This window comes from Sander lucioperca, chromosome 5 (genome assembly GCF_008315115.2).
Source record: "Sander lucioperca isolate FBNREF2018 chromosome 5, SLUC_FBN_1.2, whole genome shotgun sequence".
In the NCBI taxonomy this organism is placed as follows: Eukaryota; Metazoa; Chordata; class Actinopteri; order Perciformes; family Percidae; genus Sander; species Sander lucioperca.
The window spans coordinates 38,456,608-38,481,415 of record NC_050177.1 but is presented as its reverse complement, the minus strand read 5'-3'; the positions used below and the strand labels follow the sequence as shown (position 1 = coordinate 38,481,415).

The window sequence follows — 24,808 nt, the reverse complement described above, 5'->3', positions numbered from 1 at the left end:
ATATATAAACAAACACTGGTACTGTATGCTACCACTGTGGTGGATTAGCCCCCGAAAAACCCTGATTGCAGTGCAACATGACATTGATTCCTAGTTTCTGAACAGTAAGAGATCGAGGAAGTGAAAGCGGCTGTCTCGTAATGCCTGTTTTTCATTAGTGGTGACCGCAGGGGTGGGACACTCAGCCTTTGCACCCGATCCATCATTCAGCCGAGTACCACAGGTCTGCAGGAGCAGCCTGGAGGCAGGGTGGTTTGCTAGTCAACCACACTGACACCCTCTCGCAGCCAAAAGGCATTCAGTCACTCAGCCAGCCAACAAATCCAAACAGCAAGATACATCAACCATACAGAGTGTGCTGTTTGTATGTCAAACAGCAATAAAGAGTCATTGTGCACTTCTTTTCTCTGTCTCTCTTATTTTGATATTAAGTTACTTGTTTAAACTGTAATTGTTTCTACTCATTGCTTGCTTCCTAGTTGAATGAAGGCTGACTGCTTTGCCACGTTTCATTCTCTTCTAGCAGCTGGGAGTAGGCCAAAACACAAAAAAAGGCAGTTCATTTTTCTCTCAATCTATATATATGTATTGTCTGGTGATAGAAAATTAGGAAGTGATCTAGTTAATGTGTCTGGTTAAATAATGTTCACAACTTGGGAAAAAGAGCCAAGAGGAAGAGTTGCAGCAGCTTCATATTTAGTTTAGACTGAATTCAGTCTGATGTTGCCTTCTTTTCTCCAAGCGAAAGATTTTTTTTTTGTGACTGGCATATCTGCAAGTTAGGTAGAGTGGTCATAGAGAGGTCAAGAAAGGCAGAAAAGAAGGAAGATGGTGGGGGTTGAAAAATGACAAGAATCATCTTTATTAGAGGTATCTTAGGAGTTGAGCCCTCAAACAAACGCAGTCCTTTGATAAATAGCAAAACACACTGGTCTGCGTTGGAACATTTGGTTTGAATTGTCAACTTTCCAGACGAGCATGACGACGAAATAAAAGAGTATAAGACAGGGAGGTGTGTGTGTGTGTGTGTGTGTGTGTGTGTATATATATATGTGTGTGTGTGTGTGTGTGTGTGTGTGTGTGTGTGTGTGTGTGTATATATATATATATATATGTGTGTGTGTGTGTGTGTGTGTATGTGTGTGTGTGTGTGTGTGTGTGTGTGTGTGTGTGTGTGTGTGTGTGTGTGTATTAGAGTGCGGATCGGGCTGCATTTTTCTGTCCAAGCCCGGCCCACGTCCGACAGAGCAGTAACCGAATCTGGCCCGAGCCCGACAGGTATTAAGATATTTATGTCCGAGCCCGACCCAAGCCCGAGACAGTTAAAATGTCATTTTTTTCTGATACTAATGACACATGTACGTTTGTTTGTGTGGAAAGCCTGCTATTATTAAGCAACTGTAGGAAGGCAGAACGCATCAGCACACACAGGGCAACAAGCGCACGTTATAAGCTTTTTTAAATTTAAAATGTTCAATGCCTTATCACACTGATGTGACCAAGCCCGACCCAAACCCAAACATCATTTCTAAATATCTGGCCCGGCCCATCGGGTACTGTTGGGTCCCGACGGGCTCGGTTCGGGTATCCATCCTCTAATGTGTATGTGTGTCTGTGTGTGTGTGTGTGTGTGTGTGTGTGTGTGTGTGTAAGGTGGAGGGAAAGATAAGTGAGGATTGTGTGAGTTGAGGAGGTCACCAGACTGAGCAAACATTTAGAGTTTGTTTCCAAGTCCAAACCAAACATGCAGCTAAAGAGGAAATTGTTACATTGCTCAAGCAGAAAGATGATGGAGAGATATAAATAGAAAAAAAACTGCTTATAAGGCTGTGCTCACAAAAACGAAATATACCACTAAAACTTTGGACTTGGATGATTTCTTTTTGGGCTGCAGTACTTGAATCACCCATTTCACTGTACCAACATTTTTTTCCTTGAGGGCTAAGACAACACTGAGCCCATTTACACCTGGTATTAAGCTGTGTAGGTGAGCATAACATCTGTATAAGGAAAGTTAAACGTGAGCATTTATGAAGACACAGACACACTAAATGTGAAACTGATTGTGGAGTTTATTAGGTTTGGCTGCTGATCAATGACAGACAAAAAATGTAAACAGGTTGAACCTTTATGCCAAATAAGCACAAGTATATTGCCATCCTTCCATAAGTACATGTTCAAATGTATTTAAGGTTGTCATGTTTAAATTCTGATTTATTTGACACAAATTACATATGTGGCTCATGATTATTGTGTCATCACTGTGGTGTTTTCTGAAGGCAGCAAAACTTAGTGTAAATCCAATCCATGTTAAACACTGAAACTATTCAGCCGTTGGGCAGAACCATCGGCACCGTAGAAATACCACTGCTAGAATAAAGTAATAAAATACATAACATAAACTAGGTAATTGTGCTCTCTAGAGCCAACAAGACACTCAATATGAGACAGCAGTGTAAAGTGACAGTGCTGTAAGACTAGACAGGTGCCTATAAAATACACACATTTATAACCAGACATCTGTTCTCTAAGTCAGGAATCATAGAAGACAAGATCTGCTGACCCTACGTCTAGAGGCTGTTTTTCTTCTTTCTAGCTGGGAATGCACACAAACTATAGACAAGTCAGACCCTCACAGGATAATTGAAGCAGCAATGAAGTTGTCCTCAATACAATTTCACTTCCTCCTTCACATCATTCAGTCATACAATCAAGAAAGAAGCCCATAGAGAGTCCATGAAAGCATCGGAACAAAATATTTCAGCAACGTTTTGATGGATTGGAAATACTTCGGTATGTGGCAAGTGAATTCATATGAAGTAACATTTAGAGTTCTTTTAGCACAGCTACCAGAAGTCATGACTTAGGTTGGACTCACTGACAGTGCAGAAATGAGCTGCTGTCAGGATCTCCAAGCCAAACTACAGACGTCTGCATAAGTCAGTGTTTGTGCAGCATGTGAAGCAAACCACTCACTAACTCAACAATAAAAATTGATACATCAATCCATCCATCCCAGACCAGAAAACATCTGCTGTTCTCTGATCTGGCAGCCCGCTCACCAGTCGTCTCAGGGCTGGCAAGTCAGGCAGACAGATCATTCCAGAGATCTACAAAGTCCTCCTCTTTGTTTCAACTTTCCATGTGTTTTCTCTTCTTTCTCCCTCCTCGCCCTAACACCTCTCCTCTATCCTCACATCCCCTCCTACAGCTAACGGTTAACATTTCTATACTGCCAAACTGAAAATATTGATTCCATATGAAGCAAAAGGGAGACAGAAATAAAAACAGTTACAGGAACGACAGCCTTGGAGGCTGCAAAGGAGGAATGCAACTAAGAAAAATTGGAGCAAACATTGACAGAAAAACAGACAGGCTGAGGGAAGTTCAAATTTAAAGGGGTGATAGAATGATTATAAAGGGTATTTCACACTGTTCCTTAAGGTCTCCTAATAGGGTATGTAACATTGGTTGGGCTGAAAATGGCCCGGTTGCTATTTTATGGGGCCTTAACTACCCTGTGAATATGGCCCTATTTGTAACCACAGCTTTTCTTCCAAATATGGTATGCTCATGAATATTTAGATGAGCTGCGCGATGACTGGTTGAGCGAACCACATACACATACATTGGAGACGAGACAGTACACTGTTATACATTGTTTGGTCTGCTATTTCGTTATTAAATTCACTTCTGAGACTTTTTTATGCGAGAAATCAACTATATAAAGCTCAAACATGGGCCGTTTTAGGAGATCGCGGCTAGTTAGCTACACTTTCGGCATAACTAGAGTATATTTACACTTTGGATTTCGTCACGGCATGTATATCACAGCTACCCTAAGGTCTTACAAAGCTTAGCTAACACTTTTGTCCGATTTTCAATTTAATCCATGAATTTCAGAGGTCTAGGAGGAGGCTAGCTAGCTCTCATTGATAGAGCCTGTGGGCTCTATCAATGAGACTCGCGGACAAGAGGCATTATTTTCCAGATCGTTTGTTTAAATAACTCAACACACATATCCATTTTAACTGGAACCTGTGGTAATAGATTGCGGGTGTAACAAGCTCGCTGACCGGCCATTTAGCAGGAAGAGGGGAGGGAGAACAGCGAGCTGCAGGCCCTGGAGCTCTGTCAGGGCAGCGGCGTTTGGTAGTCCAGTAACCCAGAAACGGTGACTTTGCGCGAGTATGGAGCAGGGCTGCCGGCCGTGACAGAGCACCATCTAGCTCACAGCAGGCCGGGGTCTGTGAAGGAGGACAGGCCGGGTGGCGAGGCAACAACCCAGGCAGCACCGGCCGCTGAACTCCGACACACAGTCGGACAAAATTTGCAATTAGCCATACATTTTCGTAAAACGGCCCATATTTGACCTCTACATAGTTGATTTCTCACATAAAAAAGTCTCAGAAGTGAATTTTGTGATGAAATAGTAGACGAACAATGTATACAATTTCTGAGATCTGCGCGACCTATTCAGAAGACTACCTGATCTCAGATCAGTGGTGTAGCCTATGTAAATGTTGGGGTGTGACAAAGATAGAGACTAGAGCCAAATGAGGAGGAGCCACCGAGTTGACGTCAACTCTGTAGTTCGTTGAGATTTGCCCGTTTTCAGAGGCAGTTTCAAATTGTGAGATGTGCAGAGGAAAGAGGTGTCAATGGGATTTTGAGGTTCTATGTATGTCTATTTACCCACCAAACTGTCGTTATTCAACTATGACAAGGTAAAATCGGTTTTGCATTCTATCACGGCTTTAAACTATTCACTGGATTGCTGCTGCAGAAAGGAAACTACATGTGTATGTATACCTGCTTCGTAGAACAGAGACAAAAACAAAGAAATGGAGTGCAAGTGTTTGCGAGTGTGAGACAGAGAGGGGAGGAGCATGGTTAAACATTTGCATGTGTGGTGAGACATGTGGCCACCATTACTGACTCTTAGTTTACGGAGGATATTGTCCTATTCTATTCTCTCTTTCTCTCTCTCCTACATATGGAGACTCTACGGCCTGCAGGTGGAAGTCATCTCATCAGTAAACAAGTGTTTGGTAGCCTTGCTAGCTTGTCTGCTTGTACTGTAAAAAGTTAAAAGAAAAGTTTACATTTTGGGAAATACCCGTATTCGCTATCTTGCCAACAGTTGGATGAGAAGCTCAACACCACTAAGATGTCTGTACCATAAATATAAAGCTACAGCTAGCAGCCAGCTGAAGGTTTAAAAGAAGCAACAAAGAAGAAAACATTTATATATTTCTGTTACACAAAACCCTCTTTTTATGCCTCTAAAAAAGAAACAATCTGACAAGGAAAACATCACTCTGTGGTTGAACTGCTCATAACATACATAACCACCAACAAGCAGATATTGTCTGATTTTAAGGGGCCACAAGCCAAAAAGGTTGTCAGTCACTGCTGTAGTTCCCAAGGTCTCAGTCAATCTGTGCTAAGAAACATGTTTAAAAATCATCAGGGAGGCTGTGCAAATACGTACAGTACATGCTAGCTTATTAAGTTCTGTATTAGCATGTTTACAACACTGTAAAAGACTCGACAACTATTACATATAAAACATACAGTATACTGCAGCACATCAATGGCAACATTGTCACTGCCAGCACTGTTTTGAAGCACATGCTAGTAACAATGCTTTCTTTAATGATATATGAGGCAAACAGATTTTAACATTCAACTTTTTTTTTTTTGGATAAATCACTGGATGCAAACCTAACAATGCCTGAAAAACCACAATTATGGAATGACAAAATGAGAAACAGACAGACAAGCAGGAAGGAAGAAACAGACAGAGAAACATTTTGTTGTAAACCAATGGAGAGCAAAGCTGATAAAAAGTAATTGAATGCAAAGAAGGACAGAAGAAAGTGAGGGATACACAGAGGGAGACAGAAAAAACATCCGCAGCCCAGCAAGCGAGCTGATGGGAAGAGAGACGGTAACATCCTGGTCCACTCACACACAGCACACACTGTCTGTGTCTGTACGAGTCTGTATTTGTGTGTAAGCACACAGGCACGCATGTGTGTATGAGAGGTGCAGAGCTCGGGCAGCTGTGCTGCTGGAGCCACAGCTGGTTCAGCTATCAGCAGAGAAAGGACCAGAGGGGATGAGAAGAAAAGAGGAGGAGGTATGGGAAAAGGAGAAGGAGGAAGAGAGACTTGGAGGAACCAATGAGGAGATACCTGTCCCTACAGAGACGCTTTGGGAACATGGAGAAAGAAGAAGAAAGGGGCTGAGATGACAGGAAGAGGGACGGAGAGCAGAACAAGGAGGCAGTTGTTGAGGAGAGCAGTTTGGTCCTGTCGAATCAGGTCTGGGAACAGACTGTGATGTGAAGGCACAAACAGTCAGCTACACTTCTGGAAAGTCGTCATTTCAGCATTAGGCCCTTTCCCAGATGCTGGTCCAAGGACACAGTGGTGGGGCAGACAAAACAAACAGTCCATCTCTCAATCTGTGTCTGTTTTCCTTCTTTGCCCACCATGGTCGCATTGTGTTCCAACCAGTAACAGTTTTCTTTTCTTTTCCAAATGGCATGAGATGAGTAGTCAGTGTGAAAATATGATTGGTCTTGTTGCTCTTGATGCCTCAATGGCTCAATGGCCTACGATTTGGAAACATATTGGACTTGTATCTGGCAGTGGAGACCTTATGACGTTTGCCAAAAGTAAGAAAAATACCTGATATTATCAGTGTCCGAAAGTATAACTTTCAAAGTTAGCAAATTTATGTTGATGGACATTTTAGCATATCCATGCAATCCTAAGGCTTGTTACAAGCTTATTTTAAAATAAATAGCTGAACATTTCACTTTTTCTGCCGAGAGTTGATAGTTGAGTTGAGATGAGAAGACTGATACCACTCTCATAACTGTACAGTTAATATGAAGCTACACCCAGCAGCCTGTTAGCTTCGCTTAGCACAAAGACCGGAAATGGGAAAACGGCTAGCCTGGCCCTGAAAACAAAATCTTGCTACCAGCACCTTTAAAGCTCACTAATTAACATGCTATATTTGGTTTGTTTAATCCGTACAAAAACAGAAGCATAATAAAGACAATTTGTGGGGTTTGGAGGGTGTTATTACCAGTTGCCAGGCAACCAGCGGAGAATCCAAGAAGTTACTAGTTCTGGCCTAGAAACTAGTCCAACTTGCTAGCTGTTTGCCCCTGTTTCCAGTATTTATGCTAAGCTAATTGTCTCCTGAAGTCAAATGTAGTGTACAGAAATAAAATAATAACATGTCCCGCTTAATATGTATCTGGGTTATACTTGGATGGGGTTTTATCAAAAATGTGTTTGTGTGTCACATGTTTAGGTACAAAAATGAAATCCATTATTGTGGACTTTTTAACCTCCTAAATATTAATATATGTATAGTATTGGCCTAGTCCTCTTAGTCAGTACTAAAACAGTTACTGAGGCCGATACAAAAATGATACAGCATGTTCTATAGATAAAACACAACTGTCCCACTGTCAGAGACGGAGCTTATCCTGGCGTTCTCCCTCAGTAGGCCCCTGCGTCTGGATCCCCCAACATGACTGGGAATTCACTGCTTAGGAATGCAGCATTCCTGGAGAAGTTGTTAACATTCCTCTAAACTTATTGAATCAGCACAGTGCAGCTGGCTCCGCTTGCCACAGCATGCAAAGATGGATGAGGGTTTTTTTAAGTGCTGTGTGTATTTGCCCGTTTGTGTTTTGTGTGATGTGTGGTGAGAAAATGAGCTGTGTGTGTGTGTGTGTGTGTGTGTGTGTGTGTGTGTGTGTGTGTGTGTGTGTGTGTGTGTGTGTGTGTGTGTGTACAAAACAGAGTCTGAGTGTTTCAATGTAAGTCAAGACAGAAGCACCTCAGTGTATATGAAAGAAGCTTTCACATTCCCAACCCCTTCCATACATATGGTAAGATTCTCCATACTCCAATGATGGCAATAAAATGTGTCTTAGCTGAGCTACACATTTACTTTCCACTCCAGTGACACTGGTGTCCACTGGTAGAGTTACCTTTTCAATTCCTGGCCACAAAATATGGTCTCAGCCACACAAATTTGCAATGCAAATGCAAGAAAGTATTAAAGACCTTTTTTTCCTTACCAACACATGCTATTTGGTCACGCCACATACAAATACTGTAACTGCTGTACACAATTTCGTTCATCTGATCCAGATTTTTGCACAGAGAATATTTTGTGCAACACTATAAAGATGTTTTAAAGGCAGAGCATACATATTTACAGCATAGACGTCATGTGTTTATCAGGCCATCGTGATTCTAGTCACACCAGTGTAAACACAGAACATTTTAGTGGCACTGGGCAGATTCTAACTTGCACATGTTAGAAAAAGGCTTGTACTCTGGAACTGTGTCAAAGTTTCTTTGCCCAGGTCTAACATTAATGGAAACTTTTTTTTAAACTGTTGACTCCCACCGTAGAGATAACAAGTACAACAGTGAAAGTGGTTATGGATCTGAGGGAAGCTCTGAACTGCTGCCCAGTCTGGCTCTTCCACTGACGAGTAACAGTGCCAGCAGAGACAACACACTAGTTAACCTGAACCTGAATCCAGACTGCGTTTGAACGCCTCTCCCCTCCAGTTTCCATAAAAAAAACACACACATTTCAATCCTTTACATTATGCTCACAGTACATAAAAATAACCAACAAACAGTGCATGTTCATTATGTTTCTGTCTGACATTTGATTGGCTTGTCCTTTTTCATGTCTTTCATTCGAACTACACACCCCCAGATTTCCAACGCTGAGTCATGTGACATCACTTGAGGCAATTTATCAGACTTAAAAGGCTCTATACAACTATTTTTCAAATATGCAGTTGTACTCCCAAAGACCTTTAAACACACTTTGATGTGTATAGAGTTCCCCTTTAAGAAGGGAATGACCTGGGAATGTTTGTACATTTTCACAGGTGACGAAGCAAGCTAATGCCCATGACTAGCATGTCAACAATTCTGTCCTGTCTTAATCTATAACAGATACACATAAAGGGGAAAACACTGATGCAAAGGCTCCATTAGACAAAAACACAGACATACACACATTCGGCAGGCAACTGGGAGCATCGAACATATAAATCAGACACTATATCACTGGTTTGGTTTAACTATATAGGAGTGGAATGATGCCCAGCTGAAGTATCAGACCCAGTGCTGGCAATAAGTCTTTTTCACAGCAGACATTTGGACTTGTCATAACAGGACAAGCAAAGGTGTAAGTAATAACACTGGCTAATAACTATGGCTCTGTTCTATTCAAATGTGACAGTGAGCCAGCATGCATAATACCAGGACCCTAAAACTGAAGCTGCTAAATGGAATTCAGCTATTTCTAATTATTTACATTTACACTTTTCCTATTGTGACAAGTGCTTATGATGCCTGATGACTGTCAATCACATTAAAATGCAAATCTCAAATGAGTGTTTCTTTTTAACTTTCTACATTTTTTGTGATGAAACAATACCATAATCCAGTAGCAGAGCAATTTAGAACAACTGATGATTTTTTTTTTTTTTTTTAAAGATTATTTTTTGGGCTTTTCCACCTTTATTTTGATAGGACAGCTAGGTGAAAAAGGGGAGAGATGGGGAAGACATGCAGGAAATCGTCACAGGTCAGATTCGAACCCTGGACCTCTGCGTCGAGGCATAAACCTCTCAGTATATGTGCGCCTTCTCTATCCACTGATCCAACCCGGCCACACTGATGACATTTCTAGGGGCTGATAGCAAGACCTCCTTCATAATTAATGGAGTTTCTTGTGAATAATTGGTTGTAAGTTTTCACTCCACATCCATGATAATACTTCTACAGTCTGGGCAGCTACAAATGTAATGTGGACGTGAATTAGACACTTGTGTGCTCATTCGCTGTGTGAAAGCTATACATGTATAGCCAAGGGGCCGCATCAAAAAGCAAGCATTTATAAAATGTAATTTGGCTAGGCAGGGTTAGCTTCGGAGCGAGTACCGACTCTGGAGGCATAGTGAGAGAAACAAAGTGTCTCCCCTGTGCTTTCTGACCACGGTGGGAAATCTCTAGCAGGAAAGGTTAACCCTCTCCTTGTTTTCATGTTGTTTATGGAGAATAGAGCTTAGATCGGCCCAAAAAATCAAGCCCGAACCTACCCGAGCCCGAGCACGTTGCGTCCGAGCCCGGCCCGACACATTAACTGTAATTATGAGCCCGAGCCCGATTTAAACCCGACAATCTTTTAATACGTGGGCCGTTATAACTGACGTTCTCAACTACAATTCAGAGTTGTTTGAACTACAGAAATCTGTTTAGAATAATACAACAAGGACGAAGCATGTAAACTGCGCTGTTTGTTTAGAATGGAACGGATCGCAAATGGATCTGAATGAAGAAACGTAAAAAAAAAAGAAACAATGATAAACAACATATTGTTGTCACTGCCCACGACTTGTTTAAACTGCTTCCATACCTCCGACTTTCCTCCACACTTGCTCAAAGTTAATTCTCCTGTTTTTCTTTTTTTCTTTACATCTTCAAGCTCCCGGTGTGATGCGTGCGAGAGGAGGAGACTCCGCGCATGAAGTGCTGCATTTTGTAACTGCAGCCTAACTTTTGTACACATTTGTTACTTTTATATAGCCTATATATATATATTTATAATATTTCTGATTATGGCATAGCTTTCTCCCCACCCAAATAGGATAATAAGGTAATGGATAAAAAAAAAAAGATCAAGGGTCCGGCCCGAGGATGTAGCGGAAAATAACGGCCCGAGCCCGACCCGAGGTCCGGTCTGGCTCGGGTCGGGCTCGGGCTCGGGCCGAGAATCTAAACTCTAATGGAGAAGGAGAACCAGGAAATGAGTAGGGGGAAAATGCAATGCTACCAAGCCACGGGCAAGCGACGGTCGCCACAACGTGTAGTTACATTTTTCAAGAGCTGCACGTCAGGCTACAGCATAGGGTCCGGCGTAGGGTCCGGCGTAGGGTCCAGCGCAGGGTCCGGCGTAAGGTCCGGCGCACGGTGTGTCTCCACGTAACTACGTATGTAGCCATGGTGTAGATTTAACGCAGAAGCATAAATCTTGCTTAAGAAGCGGAGTTGTATTTTGAGCAAAGTCCAAGGTAATTTCATCATTTGTCATGAAGTATGACTCTGGAGCTGGCATGCTGTAAAGTGCATTGAAGACATTTTCTCAATAGATGTGAAGTGCACAGCTTTGACAGCAGCAGGCCAGGCAGGGCAATGAGAGGTGGCCTTTCATCCTTGTTAGCTGTTAGCTTTGGCAGAGGGACAGCAGCCCTCAGCCAGCCTTCCTGCCTGTCTGTAAACCGGGAGCAAAACTCGGGGCTGGGAGAGACCGGAGTAAAGGAGAGAGGGGTGAGAAATGAAAGAGAGGGAAGATAAAACATTGCATGAGGATAAGTGGTATCAAATTGTATTGTAGCATATGAAAGCCAAGCAGGAACTAGTGCAAGAGACCATTGTTTCCTCAGTTTTCTCGCTTGAAAAGAAAATAATGTCTCTTTAGAAGCAAGGGTGCTGAAGCAGGTGGGCTGTCAGATATACAGACAGGCAGGTAGTGACTCAGACAGGAAGTAACACAAGCGAGCAGATGCAAGCGGCGAGGCAGACGGACTTGCATATAAGGAGGCTGCTACAGATGAGGGAAATTATTTTTTTTGTGTGGCTGGAATTCTGCTGAATAGCTATAGTGGTATCCATGGCAACATGGCTTTGGCATTCTCTGTAATGCTGGAGTGGTGAGTACAGAAGAGGAGCAGGCAATGAGTGGAAGCTGGGACTCACACTAGACAGAGAGGGATACCTGCTCGGTGCAATGTGCACCTAGACGATTTATCAATATTTATCTTCTATCATGGCAGTGGTTGCCACAAGAGGCTGCTGTTTTTGTCGCTGCTACCTTGATTCCTACTTTTTTTTTTTAAACTGTGCATCATTCCACTGTTTAGTTTGTATTAAACAGCTAGTTAGCTGGTTCTTGTTGCCATCTGAAATTAAAAACATTTTCCAGTGCATGACTGTTAATTACCCTCTATACGTGGGATATAGTAGCTAGCATAGCGATATCCGAGGTTTGAAATGTGTGTGTTTATTTGGAAAAACCTGTTGCGATCTACAGTAATTACTTAATTTCCCACGTACAGTAGCAACATGGGTGAGAGAGAGATGTGGGTCGAGCATCTTCAAGCTAATGCCATGTGTCCATTTCAGTCAATAAACCTTCCACCTTTGTACGTTTTATGGAAAAATACAGTAAAGAGAAAGTATGTTGGCTTTATTTCCAATCAGGACATTTAGTGTATATTCTGTAGATTTCAGAAAATTGGACTGCCCTAGAAAATTGCAAATTTTTTTCCTGAAATATTTTCACCAACTGAAATAGACATGATGTAATTTCCATCAGTGGTGAATTTTATATGCAACATTGATGAGAATTTGAGAGAGTGTTATGTTACTGGTATGTTTGTATGGTTTGTGTTGGAGAAGCACTGAACATACAGACATACTGCTGACACAATGTTACTGCAGCCTTCACAAGATGAGAAAATCTTGCCTGATTTCATTGTGCCTGGCAGGATAACAGCTGCATTTAAGAGACATGAGGACGATCAAGAAGAGCAGTGTAACTGGTGCAAAGCTTTGTATTAAACAAAGCATCAGCTTAACAATGTCACCACAGACGATGTGTTCCGTTTTAATCTCATCTTAATTCACTGGATTAAAGATGAATTTTTGAATTTTCCAGTGCATTAGATTCTATATTAATACTACAACAACAACAACAACAACAACAACAACAACAACAACCTTAGTGTGGATTTTAAGACAATGAAACCCCTGCTGGTTGTGTCTGCATGTGTATCTCTCTCACTTTTCTGCTCTGCAAGTAAAGGCCGTCTTACTGGCTTTTACTTCATGTTCACATTTGAACTTCAGGAGCTTTTGGGAAGTGCTGATGAGGAATAGCTGTATCAACTACAAGCATGGGGCCTGTGTGTTCAATGTGTGTGTTTCTTGGCAATAATTTCTAGAGGGAATTATTTGTCTCCTTAAATGTTACTGCCAGATATGAAATGTTTAGTTTAGTTAGTTGGAAAAGCTTCAACTCCTTTTCCGACATGCTTGTTAATGGTACAGCACGTCACCAAAAACAACAGTGAACAAAACCCACATTTCACGTCTCACACATGCACACAGTCATCTCAGTTTGTTTGTCATGCTTGCAATGCTGTGGCGCAATGAGGGCAACTACACAAAGATGCACTCAGTTACTTTGGCAGCTATTTTAATCTGTAGCCCTGTTGTTTGTTCTGTTTCGAGGACAGAGAAAAGAAAATAGGCTGCGAGTCAAACAGCTCATTGGAGCAAACTCTACATCTGACACTAAGAGTCAGGGAGAGGAGGAAAACAAACGCACCCATGACACACACACACACACACACACACACACACAGATGATGATTCAGGCACAAAAACTTTACTCTTGTATGTTGATGAACTAAACGTGTAAGTCCAAAAAGGAAAAGGAAAAACAGATGGATTATGGTTCCATTAATGCTATTATAGATTTACTGTTGAGGAACGGGGCTGGATTAGGGATTATCAAGTTCATGTGACCCTACCTTGTACCCAGCATGGGTCCTGCTCTTTGTGAGCGGTGTGGTGGAACACAGCTCGATGGCCTCAGGCTCGTGAAAGATCACCGTGGGCAAGGGCTCCTTCCTCAGCGTCAGCACATTTAGCTTGGTCTTCAGCATGGTCTGAAAGTGCTGATGGAGAAAAGAGAAGTATACACACTGTGCTTTAGGTAAACGTACAACCAGTACCACACAGCTACTGAAGTCTATAGGTTAACATCTGTAGTTTCCTTGTGAACACTGCTGGAGGCACGAAGAAATGCAACCTCCACAACATCAGCATTTTAGTGTTTTTGTCATTTAAAGTGTCGCCACCTTTGAGTCCATAGATGAGATTTATACATGTGTAAATGAAAAATAAAATTCAGCTTAATGCTCTTTAAACCTTTTATGAGGCTCAAATGGTAGAAATACCAACAAAAGACATTGGGATATTATATTTTAAGCTTTTGTTTGACTGACACACACACACACACACACACACACACACACACACAAAATCTCAGTAGTGAAAACTGGAGGTGAAGGCTAAAAGTGAGATGATGTGAGAGATTTTTTTTCAGCTGAAAGTGGAATGTGAAGAGCAGATGAAGGGAGCTCTGCCCTCGCTGCCTCTGTCAAAGTAAGAGAGGAGAGCCGCCTGCTCTCATACTACAGTCCATGGCCAGTGTTTCCTGAAGCGGAGCAGAACCACATGGTGGATCTGGCTCCGTGGAATTTCAGGGCTTCCTCGAAACAGTCAAGACAAAGCTGAGCAGCTCATGAAACAGTACTTTCACAACTAAGGAAAAGACACAGGCATATGGCATGTCTGCTGGGCAGTGTGTCTGCAGCTCCCCTCCATTATCAACATCATACAGCAGTAGCAAATAGTCTAGGGCTGCAACTAACGATTATTTTCATAGTCGATTAATCTGTCGATTATTTTCTCGATTAATCGATTAGTTGTTTGATCTATAAAAATGTCAAAACATAGTGAAAAATGTGGATCAGTGTTTCCTAAAGCCTAAGAGGACGTCCTCAAATGTCTTGTTTTGTTAAAAACTCAAAGATATTCAGTTTACTGTCACAAAGGAGAGAAGAAACTAGAAGATATTCACATTTAACAAGCTGGAATTAGAGAAATCTTATTTTTTTAATAAAAAAATGACTCAAACGATTAATTGATTATCAAAATAGTTGGCGATTAATTTAATAGTTGACAATTAATCGATTCATCGATTCATCGTTGCACCTCTAAAATGGTCTGTGAAAATAATGTCTTGTACATGGGCAATTACCTTTGAATACGATATTTTCTTTGCTCGCTTTTTAGCCATGGTAGGGACACGGTCAGACCAGACTGAAATAGCTCAACAACTGTCATATGAAATTTGGTACACACATTCATAGTCCCCAGATGATGACTTTGATGATCCCCTGATGTTTAATTTAGCAGCATCATCTGGTCAAATTTCTTATTTATATATTTTAGACCAAATACCTGGAAAACTACTGACATCACATCAGCCTCAGGTGTGTTTACTGCTAATTAAATGTTAGCATAAAATGTTAGCATGCTAACATACTAAACTAAGATGGTGAACATTCTAATTCGGATTCATTATAGCTTACTTAGCATTGTTATTGTTAGCATGTACCTTAAGGCATCACTGTGCCTTACGGCCTCACAGAGCCACTACTGTAGACTTTGTAACTGTATGCAATTCCCTTTATTTCTCACCTTTATTATTATACCCACTTTCTGATAGACAGACAGACAGACAGACAGATAGACAGATAGACAGATAGACAGATAGATAGACAGATAGATACTTTATTGAATTCAAGGTCCCAGTAGCTTACAGACATCACACACAACATACACATACATCATGAACAGGATGATAAAATAAGAAATAACAAAAAACAAACAAATCCACATGAATAATATGGACAATAAAAGAAAAAATACTAAATAAAAATCCACATGAATGTACTAAGGGATGTATAACCATGAGACGCTTGCAGTGACAGGGCAGGTAAGGTGCTCTACGAGAGTGTGTGTCATGGTGGTAGTGCAAATAAGTCCAATAGTGCAAGGAATATAGACAAGAGTAATATAACTACATATAGCAGTGCAAGGATAAAGTTTAAAAAAAGACAGCATTAAATATGGCATTATATGGGAATAAAGTGGACAGTAGGATATACACAAATCAACAGTCAATATTAGAGGTTTGAGAGGCTACAGACAATTGTAATAGCAGGCGCTAATCTAGTCATCTATCAGTGTAACTCTCAGAATATGTTTTAAAATGAACCATTGTTCTGTTAAGTACAGATAATTTTTTACAAATGCTTCCATTCACGTTTTTTTTCTCTTTGGCACTTCAGAGCTGTTTTCCGTGTTGGACCTGCACAATGTCCATTTTTTATGCAACAGATGCTCAACATTTTCAGGCGATGAAAACAGTCAATCCTGCCAAAACAGGCTGCCATCAATCTTCAGTGTTGGTTTGTTTGGCAAAGCCAAGTAGAACATCCTCAATCAACTTCAAGAAATAGATTTGGTGTTCAGTCTCTAAATTTAAGACCACTGCATTGAATATTGTAATATAAATATGTTACACATATTCAATTAAAAACATTCTTGAGTATTCTTATAAATTTCCTAGCATTGGTGCTTTGTAGTCTGCCTCGTCAATGTCTGTGACACACGTTTAATTACATTAATCTGACTGCAAATACCTGTCATTTGGCTATATTATATTACCGCTACCCTACCAATAACAATACTATTATTTAAGATTTTGAAATTGTATGTACAAATGTCATTAATAAAAGCAAAAAAATAATGAGTGCCATCCAACTAATAGCCCCACTCCTATGATGATGCCCTTCAGTACAACACGCAACCTGTTGGAGGAAAAACCCCAGGAACACCTCCCCAAGTAGGGGGGGCAGTCAGGAAAGAGGGTGATAAGGCAAGAAAAAACAAGGAGCAGATGAAGGAGAAAGGCAGAAAAAGCAAGATGGAGCTGTGAAAGTAAAGCCACATGTGTGTAAACGCTCGCTGACCTCCGCATCAGCACTTTACAGCTTCCTGACAGCGGCTCACATTCTTGCGGTTGGGGGTGGGGGGTGGCGGCTGTGGTGGGCTCCCCGACTCCTCCACCCCCCCACCAGGAGCAAAAGGCCTGAGCGGAGCGGAGGGCCACTTGTGGGGTAACTCTGGAATTCTATTTATAATATTTATACTGCATGTTTATGTTTTTTATTTCTCAAGTCCCAACAGTCTCCTCATTAAGTTACTGCTGTTATTGATTCTATTTCTGACTTTAACTTGGACCCAGGCAGGTTTTCTGTCTCCACCATCAGGGCAGTGTGGTTTGGTTACAAGACAAGGGTCGTGTCTACACCTCAGACCTACATGCTAAACAATGGCTGCTGTCACAAGAAAACCTCAAATATCTAAATAATAGTCCTATTTCAGGATTAGGAACCTTGTTTTAAGATTGACATTTGAGCAATCACACAGGGACCCGATCTCCATACATACTAGAGGATGGATACCCAACCCGAACCTGACGGGACCCGCCGGGCCGGTTCGGACAGATATTTAGAAATTATGTTCGGGTTCGGGTTGGGCTCGGTCACATCAGCGCGATATGCATTTTTAATCACGTCGCTTCATTTCCTGACATAACTGTCAGCCTTTGTGAGAGACGGTGAGGAAGAATCTGAAAGAGGAGCTGCCATCTCTCTCCCTGTCCTCCCCTCGCAGCTCACACACAGCTCAGCGGACCAGCAAACAAACGTATGTGTCATTAGTATGAGAAAAAAAATGTATGAGACATAAATATCTTAATGCCTGTCGGGATCGGGTCGGGTTCGGTTACTGCTCTGTTGGACGCGGGCTGGGCTCATACAGAAAAATCCGGCCCGATCCGCAATCTAATACATACTACGTAAATGTAGTACATTTTATATGTCACCATCTATTGACTTGTATGCACTTGCATTAAAACCCATAAATCCATGATAAATGTAATGTTGTATATTTACATCTGAATAACACCCTCATGTTAATGTAGCTGTCACACTACTAATACACACAAATGGCTCAATGCTCACTTGAGGCGTCGCCAAAATCCACACATATCAGAAATCTAACGGTAGGGTCTTTAAACAATTTCACAACTCTGCCAGGGTTTGATAAGTGACAGCCAACACCCTGTTTGGCCTCAAGTCCTCAACGCCATGCTCTGAGCTCTTTGGGTCCTATCTGGGATTATCACCAACATTCTTACATGAATTTATTGGTTTGACTTGGATGAATTTCTGAACAGTAGCCCACATTTACAGCAACCGCGAAGAATGTCCTTGTCAGCGTCAATCTGCATTTTATGCCTGAGTCAAAGAAGCGCATGACTTCTCCTCAAAACCAGGTTCCCCTGTTTTAAAGGACCCAGGGGGACCATTGCTAAATGATCACAGAGATTCATTTTTTCTCAGTGCAGCTGCTAATTATTCCATTACATTCAGATTCAGATTTATTTGTATGACAAAAAGATTCCATGTCTTGCAGATAAATGAAAAAGTTAAATGTTTAAAATATTTGATACATCGAAAATATTTGATTATATGACTATGAGACTTCTTCACACTTGCTATCATTCTTCAGTTAACAAAATAAAAATATGCCATTTGTTGATAGGCCTGGGTTTTTTTCAGTCCACATGCATTTTAATTACACCTCTTTGATTACTACTAATTACCAACTATTGTTACATCTATTTATACTTACTTAGTTGTATTACTTCCACTCTTTATATTTGGACTTGATGTAAATCCAAACTATTTGGTCATTTGTTAGCCAGTTATGACATTGACTTTCATAACATTAAAAAGGTCTACATGTATATATTTAGCACTGCAGCATGACTGTAATGCTAAATGCATCCAAAATGAACCATTGCTGTACCCATGTGATTAACATGTATTTAAAGAAGTCACAATAAAAATGACCAGAACTCCTTTTACAACTTTTACAATAATTCTGTTATTTATATTTTTATCGTATAATGAGTTGATTTGCTTAAAAAAAACAGTACTTCCAATCAACTTTATCCCACAATATTTTACATATTTTTAAGAGAGAAGCATTCATATTTAGAATAGGGCAGACGACCAAGTCAAATCCCACAGACCCAGCGCTGCCAGCTAATTCTGAATGATTGCTCCTCAAGTATGTTCCTGATTAATGCTGGAAATCACAAGTGTCATTAAAACAAGTACAAATGCAAATTTTTCTAAGAGTCTTTACTTTTACTTAATTGTGATATGCGCATTTAAAAATATATCGATCCAAGAAAACATTTGAACAATCACGTCCAACAGAAAATCAAGCAGAGGAGAGTTTGCCCTCTGCATTGATGAGCTTAGCAGGTCACAGATGGTAAGTTAAACTTTTGGCCCCCTGAGGGAGCATTCTTACAGGAAAGAGGTTCTCGGGTCAATCTGATGGTTAGACTGCATAACAGGGTAAAAACAGACCTCTGCTACGCCTACTGAGACACAAAATAGGGGTTATATGGCTGTGATCATGACAGTAGGAAAACTGGAAGCTGAGAAAGCAATATTGTTAAAAAAAACACCAGAAGCTAAATGGATAGATGTTTCATCGCTAAAAAGCATGATATTTAGGGGTGCGCAAAAAAATGTATTCACATTCGTATCACGATTCAAGCTCTACCGATTCAAAATCGATTCATAGAATATCAAAAATGTATTCATTTTTTTTTTTTTTTTTTTATTCTATTGCTACAGCAATCACATGGGAAAAGTAACTACATTTACATACTGTGAATCTTTTTTTAAATCGAGAATTGTTTTTAAATCGAAAATCGATTTTGAATCGAATGTTGAGCCTAAAAATCGATATTGAATCGAATCGTGACATTTTCTGAATCGTGCACCCCTAATGATATTCTGAAAAGATACAGCCCTTGGATACACAGATGGCTACTGGTTCATCCTAAAAACATTTTTGTAAAGTATGGTTAGGGGCTTAACACAGACGACCTCAAGACCAAAACAGTTTGTCAACATTATCCAGTGTCTCATACACATCTGCATAGACGGACCCACACACACATGTAGCGGGCTGGAAGATGAAAGAGTGTGTAGAGCTCTGTACCAGATGTTGTAGGTCTGTCGGCAGAGTGCAAGACACTAGAACATCACTGTGTGTTACCAGGTCATCTGTACTGCATCAGATCTTTTCATTTTCAAAACAGAATACATTGAAGTGTAAAGTCAGGAATGGTCCAGAAACAGAATCATATAACTGTTTCCATGAACAAAAGAAAATTTTGTATCACCGTTACCAGCTTGGGTTTTACTTTTGGGGGTGATGCCTGCAATCAGTGTGGCCACTACCACCATATCACAGTTGGTGTACATGGACAGGAAACAAACCATGACAGTTAGTATGGACAGAGCTTTAAAAGAAGCCAGAATCGTATTCAATGACCAAGTGGGACAAATTTCTATGGAGGAAAAACAAGTAAGTAAGAGCATCAAGCATCACACCTTGAGCTGCGCATTGCTCCTCCTATACTAGCTGACAAAACCTAAAAGATACCCTGTGGCGTTTTCTTTTAAACAAAGTTTTGTTTACATTTAGTATTACTCACCAAAATGAATTGTATGCTTGAGGTCTTCTAGAAAATATTTATTTGCAAAGCCAATTTCAGAACCTGCACTGTTTACATCCATTTCTGTCACAGACAGTGTAATAAATGGACACAGCGACGCCATAGACTTCGACGGAGACCAGTGAACTCAATTAGAAGCACTTTTCCGGTGATGGCTGAGCGTATTGCGCAGCTGCTGCACAGCCTCAAACTGAGCTTGACGACGTAGATGTGACGTGAGCAACCTGTCTAAACTTTGTAAGTCTTCTGGTAGCTGCGCCAAGAGAAATCTAAATATTATAAAATATTTTGTTCCGATGCTTTCATGGACTCTCTATGGGCTTCTCCCTTGACTGCATGCCTCCATGTCCCCCCGATTGCCTGCGAGCTTCTCCTGACTATACGGTAATTTCTCTACTGTGCAACAGAAAGTTGCGTGGTTATGACACAATCATTAGCCTATTTTTATAAAAACGGCTGCTACAGGGCCATAACGTGAGATACAAGGTAATGGAGCCTTTTATACATTTCCGTGTTTCTTTAGAGATAAACAATGGACAAATAGAGTCTTCAGATGTAAAGTTATTCGCTGTCAAAGTGACGGCAAAATGAATGGGAGTCAATGGAATGCTAGCGGAAGGTGATGGCTCGTTATCCTCAGAATTTCCCCATAGGAGGTGCGCTTTCCGGATGCTCGCTTACCCCCTTGATTTTGCCTGCTGGCAGTCTTCTTCTTCACCGCCATTTGCTAATGCATTGCTAAGTTTCTTGGGATGTTACTGCCACCTGTTGATCAGTGGAATATCAGGAAACTATTGGCAGTAATGTGTATCCTATCGCTCATGTGCCTATGCATCCTTTAGTGTGTACACGAGAAACTAACCAAATGGGGACAGGCTCATAAAAACATTGTCCAATTGTGCCACTAGTAGCCAGAAACTCAATAGGGTACCTTTAAACCCAGCGCAAGATATTTTGCTTACAAAACAACAGGCAACAAACCACTGCCATTAGCCAGTGAGAAAAGAGCCAGCATGTGGTGGCAGTTACTACCTAAAGCCAAAAGTAGGATGCACCTCCCTCAGTTTATTGCATGGTAAGGACTGGGCAGTGTAACTTTCTAAGCTGTCCCTCTATGTGTTTACAGTCTCCGCTCTCTGATCCTGGGACAGTTTACGAGGGGAAATATGTCTGAGCGGAGTGGACTGTGGGAGGTCCCTACGCAGAGGAAAGCCTATTTTTCTTAACCATGATTGGAGCACAAGGGCGTGTGGGAGGGAGAAGGTCAATGATCGGATGTTGTGATTGGTGGGTTACTTCTGTAGGAGGAAGTGGGTATTAAAGTACCCAAACCTCAGAGCCTGGGGGTGGCAATTTCTGGCTGGCAGTAAAAACATCAACAACTGTTTGACATAAACAATGAACCCACTGCAACATCTTAAATAGTCTACATGGAGCCAGGGCATATAAAACATCTGCTAATGACAAAAAAAAATGCCCCACTGAGAAGAACATGGACAACTTAAATGTGTTCCATTATTCACCTACTGTCAGGTAAAAAACTGTGTATAGTATGTCCAAAATACATACCCAATACCCAATACCCAATGATCAATGAACTCTCTTGGCCTCTCATGTCATCAGGTAGAGGGCTGCTAACTTAATGTGCAAACTAAACATGGAGACGCAGCATTTAGTTATCGTGCACCACATGCATATGGGGCCAGAGCATGCAACACCTTTTTCTTATACAAAATAAACTTGCCTTGCCAATAAATTGTCAGTCGCTTGATTAATTGATTACCCTAGTTGTTTCAGTTGTAACATGTTCACAAATGTCCCTAATTTAATGGTAAAAACTAGGAAAATGTGTGATAATGTTTGTGCTGATTTTGAGTATGATGTTCACATTTTTCTCAATAAGTTATGAACCCACAACCCAATGGGATATATCACCCAGCTTGTTAAACGCCTGGGTACAATTTGTTTTTTTTACCTGGGGGATGTGAGCGAGCTTCTGCAACATACCCATAACCCATAACATACCATTCTTAGTAGACATGCAGCACCACAATTCCAGCCTTAATATAGCAAATGAAAATATTAACCCTGCTAAATACCAAGACACAACAGGAAAAAAAGGTAAGGCCAAAAAGTGCGATCCAATGTAGTGTTTTGTACAAAAAACAAGTAAAATCTAAAGAAAAGTAGCTACATAACTAAGACACTTCCGTTTTGACATATGGGAAGGATAAGACCAACATGGCATCATAACTTTGAGTAAACATACACGCCACTTTCCTAAAGCCAAATGGCGTGTTATCTGTACGTATTTTGAGCTATCCGAGTGTATGTCTACGCTGTATACAGCGGATGTAAACATACACACCACCACCACGCGAGAATGTGCCGTGCTATCGCGAGAACAACGTCACACGCATGTAAAAAAAAAAAAGGTTGGGTTTAGGGAAAGAACATTGGGAAAGGCTTTAGTAACACTAAAAAAATGACAAAACCACGACGGTGACCAACGTCACACGCTTAGGGAAACAATAAATGGTTGGGTTTAGGAAAAGAACATTGGGGTAGGCTTTCTTAAAAAAAAAAAAAAAAAAAACGGTTGATAAACGCAAAACACGGGACACAACCTCCCTCCTTTCATACTACTCGCTACGCCGATAATTCACATCTAATATAAGTCAATGGAGGCCAAACAGCATTGATAAACACGCTAAAAAACGATTATGCGTCTTGATAACATGCCAAAATGGCATACGTATTAGCGTGTCATACATACGCCACTTAGTGGATCAGTCTGGTCAGATGCAAATCCGTTGAAAACCTTGAAAAATTATAACTTCCAAACAGGAGATTCTACCTATTCATCAAATACAAAGAGCCAAAAGCCAATTTGTTCACAAGAGGCAAATGTGTGCTGGCTGAATAAATGTGTCGAAGGCACCATGGGAATTTGTTGCCAGTCTGCTAGTGGATTCCTTTTGCCACCAAGGCCACAGTCTCAACAACATAGCTGTAGCCACAAAGCAACCTCAGACAGACAGACAGACAGACACAAATAAAGGCAGACAGAGATGGCCACAGTAACAAGAAAAGAAGATGAACAGATAGTGGCGGGTTCCCACCGTGTTTGAACTCAGTCAGCTATTACTGCACTGTCAGGTCCACATCTTTTTATGTGCTCAGCCCTGTTTGTCAGAGTCACACACATTAAGTGTCACAAGTGGAAACCATGGCTAAAGGAAGAGCTGCTGACAGAGGGAAAAAACATTTTGGTAGCCCTAGGGATATTCAAAAAGGAAGTATGTATATGTGTGTGTGTGTGTGTGTGTGTGTGTGTGTGTGTGTGTGTGTGTGTGTGTGTGTGTGTGTGTGTGTGTGTGTGTGTGTGTGTGTGTGTGTGTGTGTGTGCGTGCATGCTTAACCCCTATGCCAACTTGCATACGAGACCCAGAACACTGCATATTGCACAATCTGTTGTTGAACCAACATGGCCTCTGCCTGAAGAAAAAGGGCCCCCGAAACTGATTGAGGCAGCGAAAGGTAGAAGGGATGGGGAAATGGACACGGAGACAGGGAGAGGAAAACATGATGAGAGAGGCACCAACACACAGCATTGCAACACACACTTTGGTACCATATGCTATATATATGTTGTCAATATAAAAGCGGCTTGCCGCTTGTCAATGGTGATGATGCCTAACTCATTCCACACGACCTGTATCTTCTCACCCCCAACATCTATTTTCCCCCCCTCCTCTTCCCTGCCTGAGCGTGAAACAAAAATGCAGCAAGACATCAGGTGTTGCTATGGCAACAGAGGACAGCACAAGTGAGAATAATATGGACGGATGCCATAGTGAATGAAAACAACAAAACAGAAGATGATAAAAACTAGTACATTCTCGATCAGCTACCTGACACTTTCAGCTCTAGAAGACCCCACCACTCCTGACTCAAAAGAAGTAATGGATACCAGTCTAAAGGATGACCGTTGCCAGGGTTACAAAGCAAGCAACGGACAGGTACTGCTATCGTTCTATATAACCACTTTTCTTTTTTCATTTATAATGTAATTTAGAACTATAACATTTTATTTACTGATCCAAAACATAGGCAGTACATGTGGATTCATATGGGTTTCTGCGGTTTACATAAGAACAGAACTACCTGGGCAGACTTTGTTGATCCAAATTCACCTCAAAAGTCATCTATCAAGTTAAACATTGCCATTTAGTGTTGCTAGTTTTCAAATGGACAGCAGGAACATGCTAAACTCTTTATCAACTTTGGGCCACAGCTGGTCTCCAGGAGGTAAGCCGGTGTGAGCCAAGTGGCGGTTATCAAAAGTATGATATCTTCAAACATGCCTTTTGTCTCCAGCTAGCATTGCGCTTTCACGAAACTGTGTCCAGCATTTCCCATAATGCAACTC

At 41.2% G+C, this 24,808-nt stretch overlaps 1 protein-coding gene across 2 annotated transcripts in view; it reads right to left on the bottom strand.

Moving 5' to 3' along the window:
• Positions 1-24,808, bottom strand: part of pid1 (phosphotyrosine interaction domain containing 1) — a 32,454-nt gene that overhangs the window by 5,721 nt on the left and 1,925 nt on the right. For both annotated transcript variants that reach the window (XR_004897365.1, XM_031293316.2), the window contains exon 2: positions 13,661-13,807. Coding sequence is in view for 1 of the 2 variants with exons in the window: in XM_031293316.2 (XP_031149176.1) it covers positions 13,661-13,807 (147 nt within the window). In the remaining variant the exon portion in view is untranslated. The remainder of the gene's footprint in view (positions 1-13,660; positions 13,808-24,808) is intronic.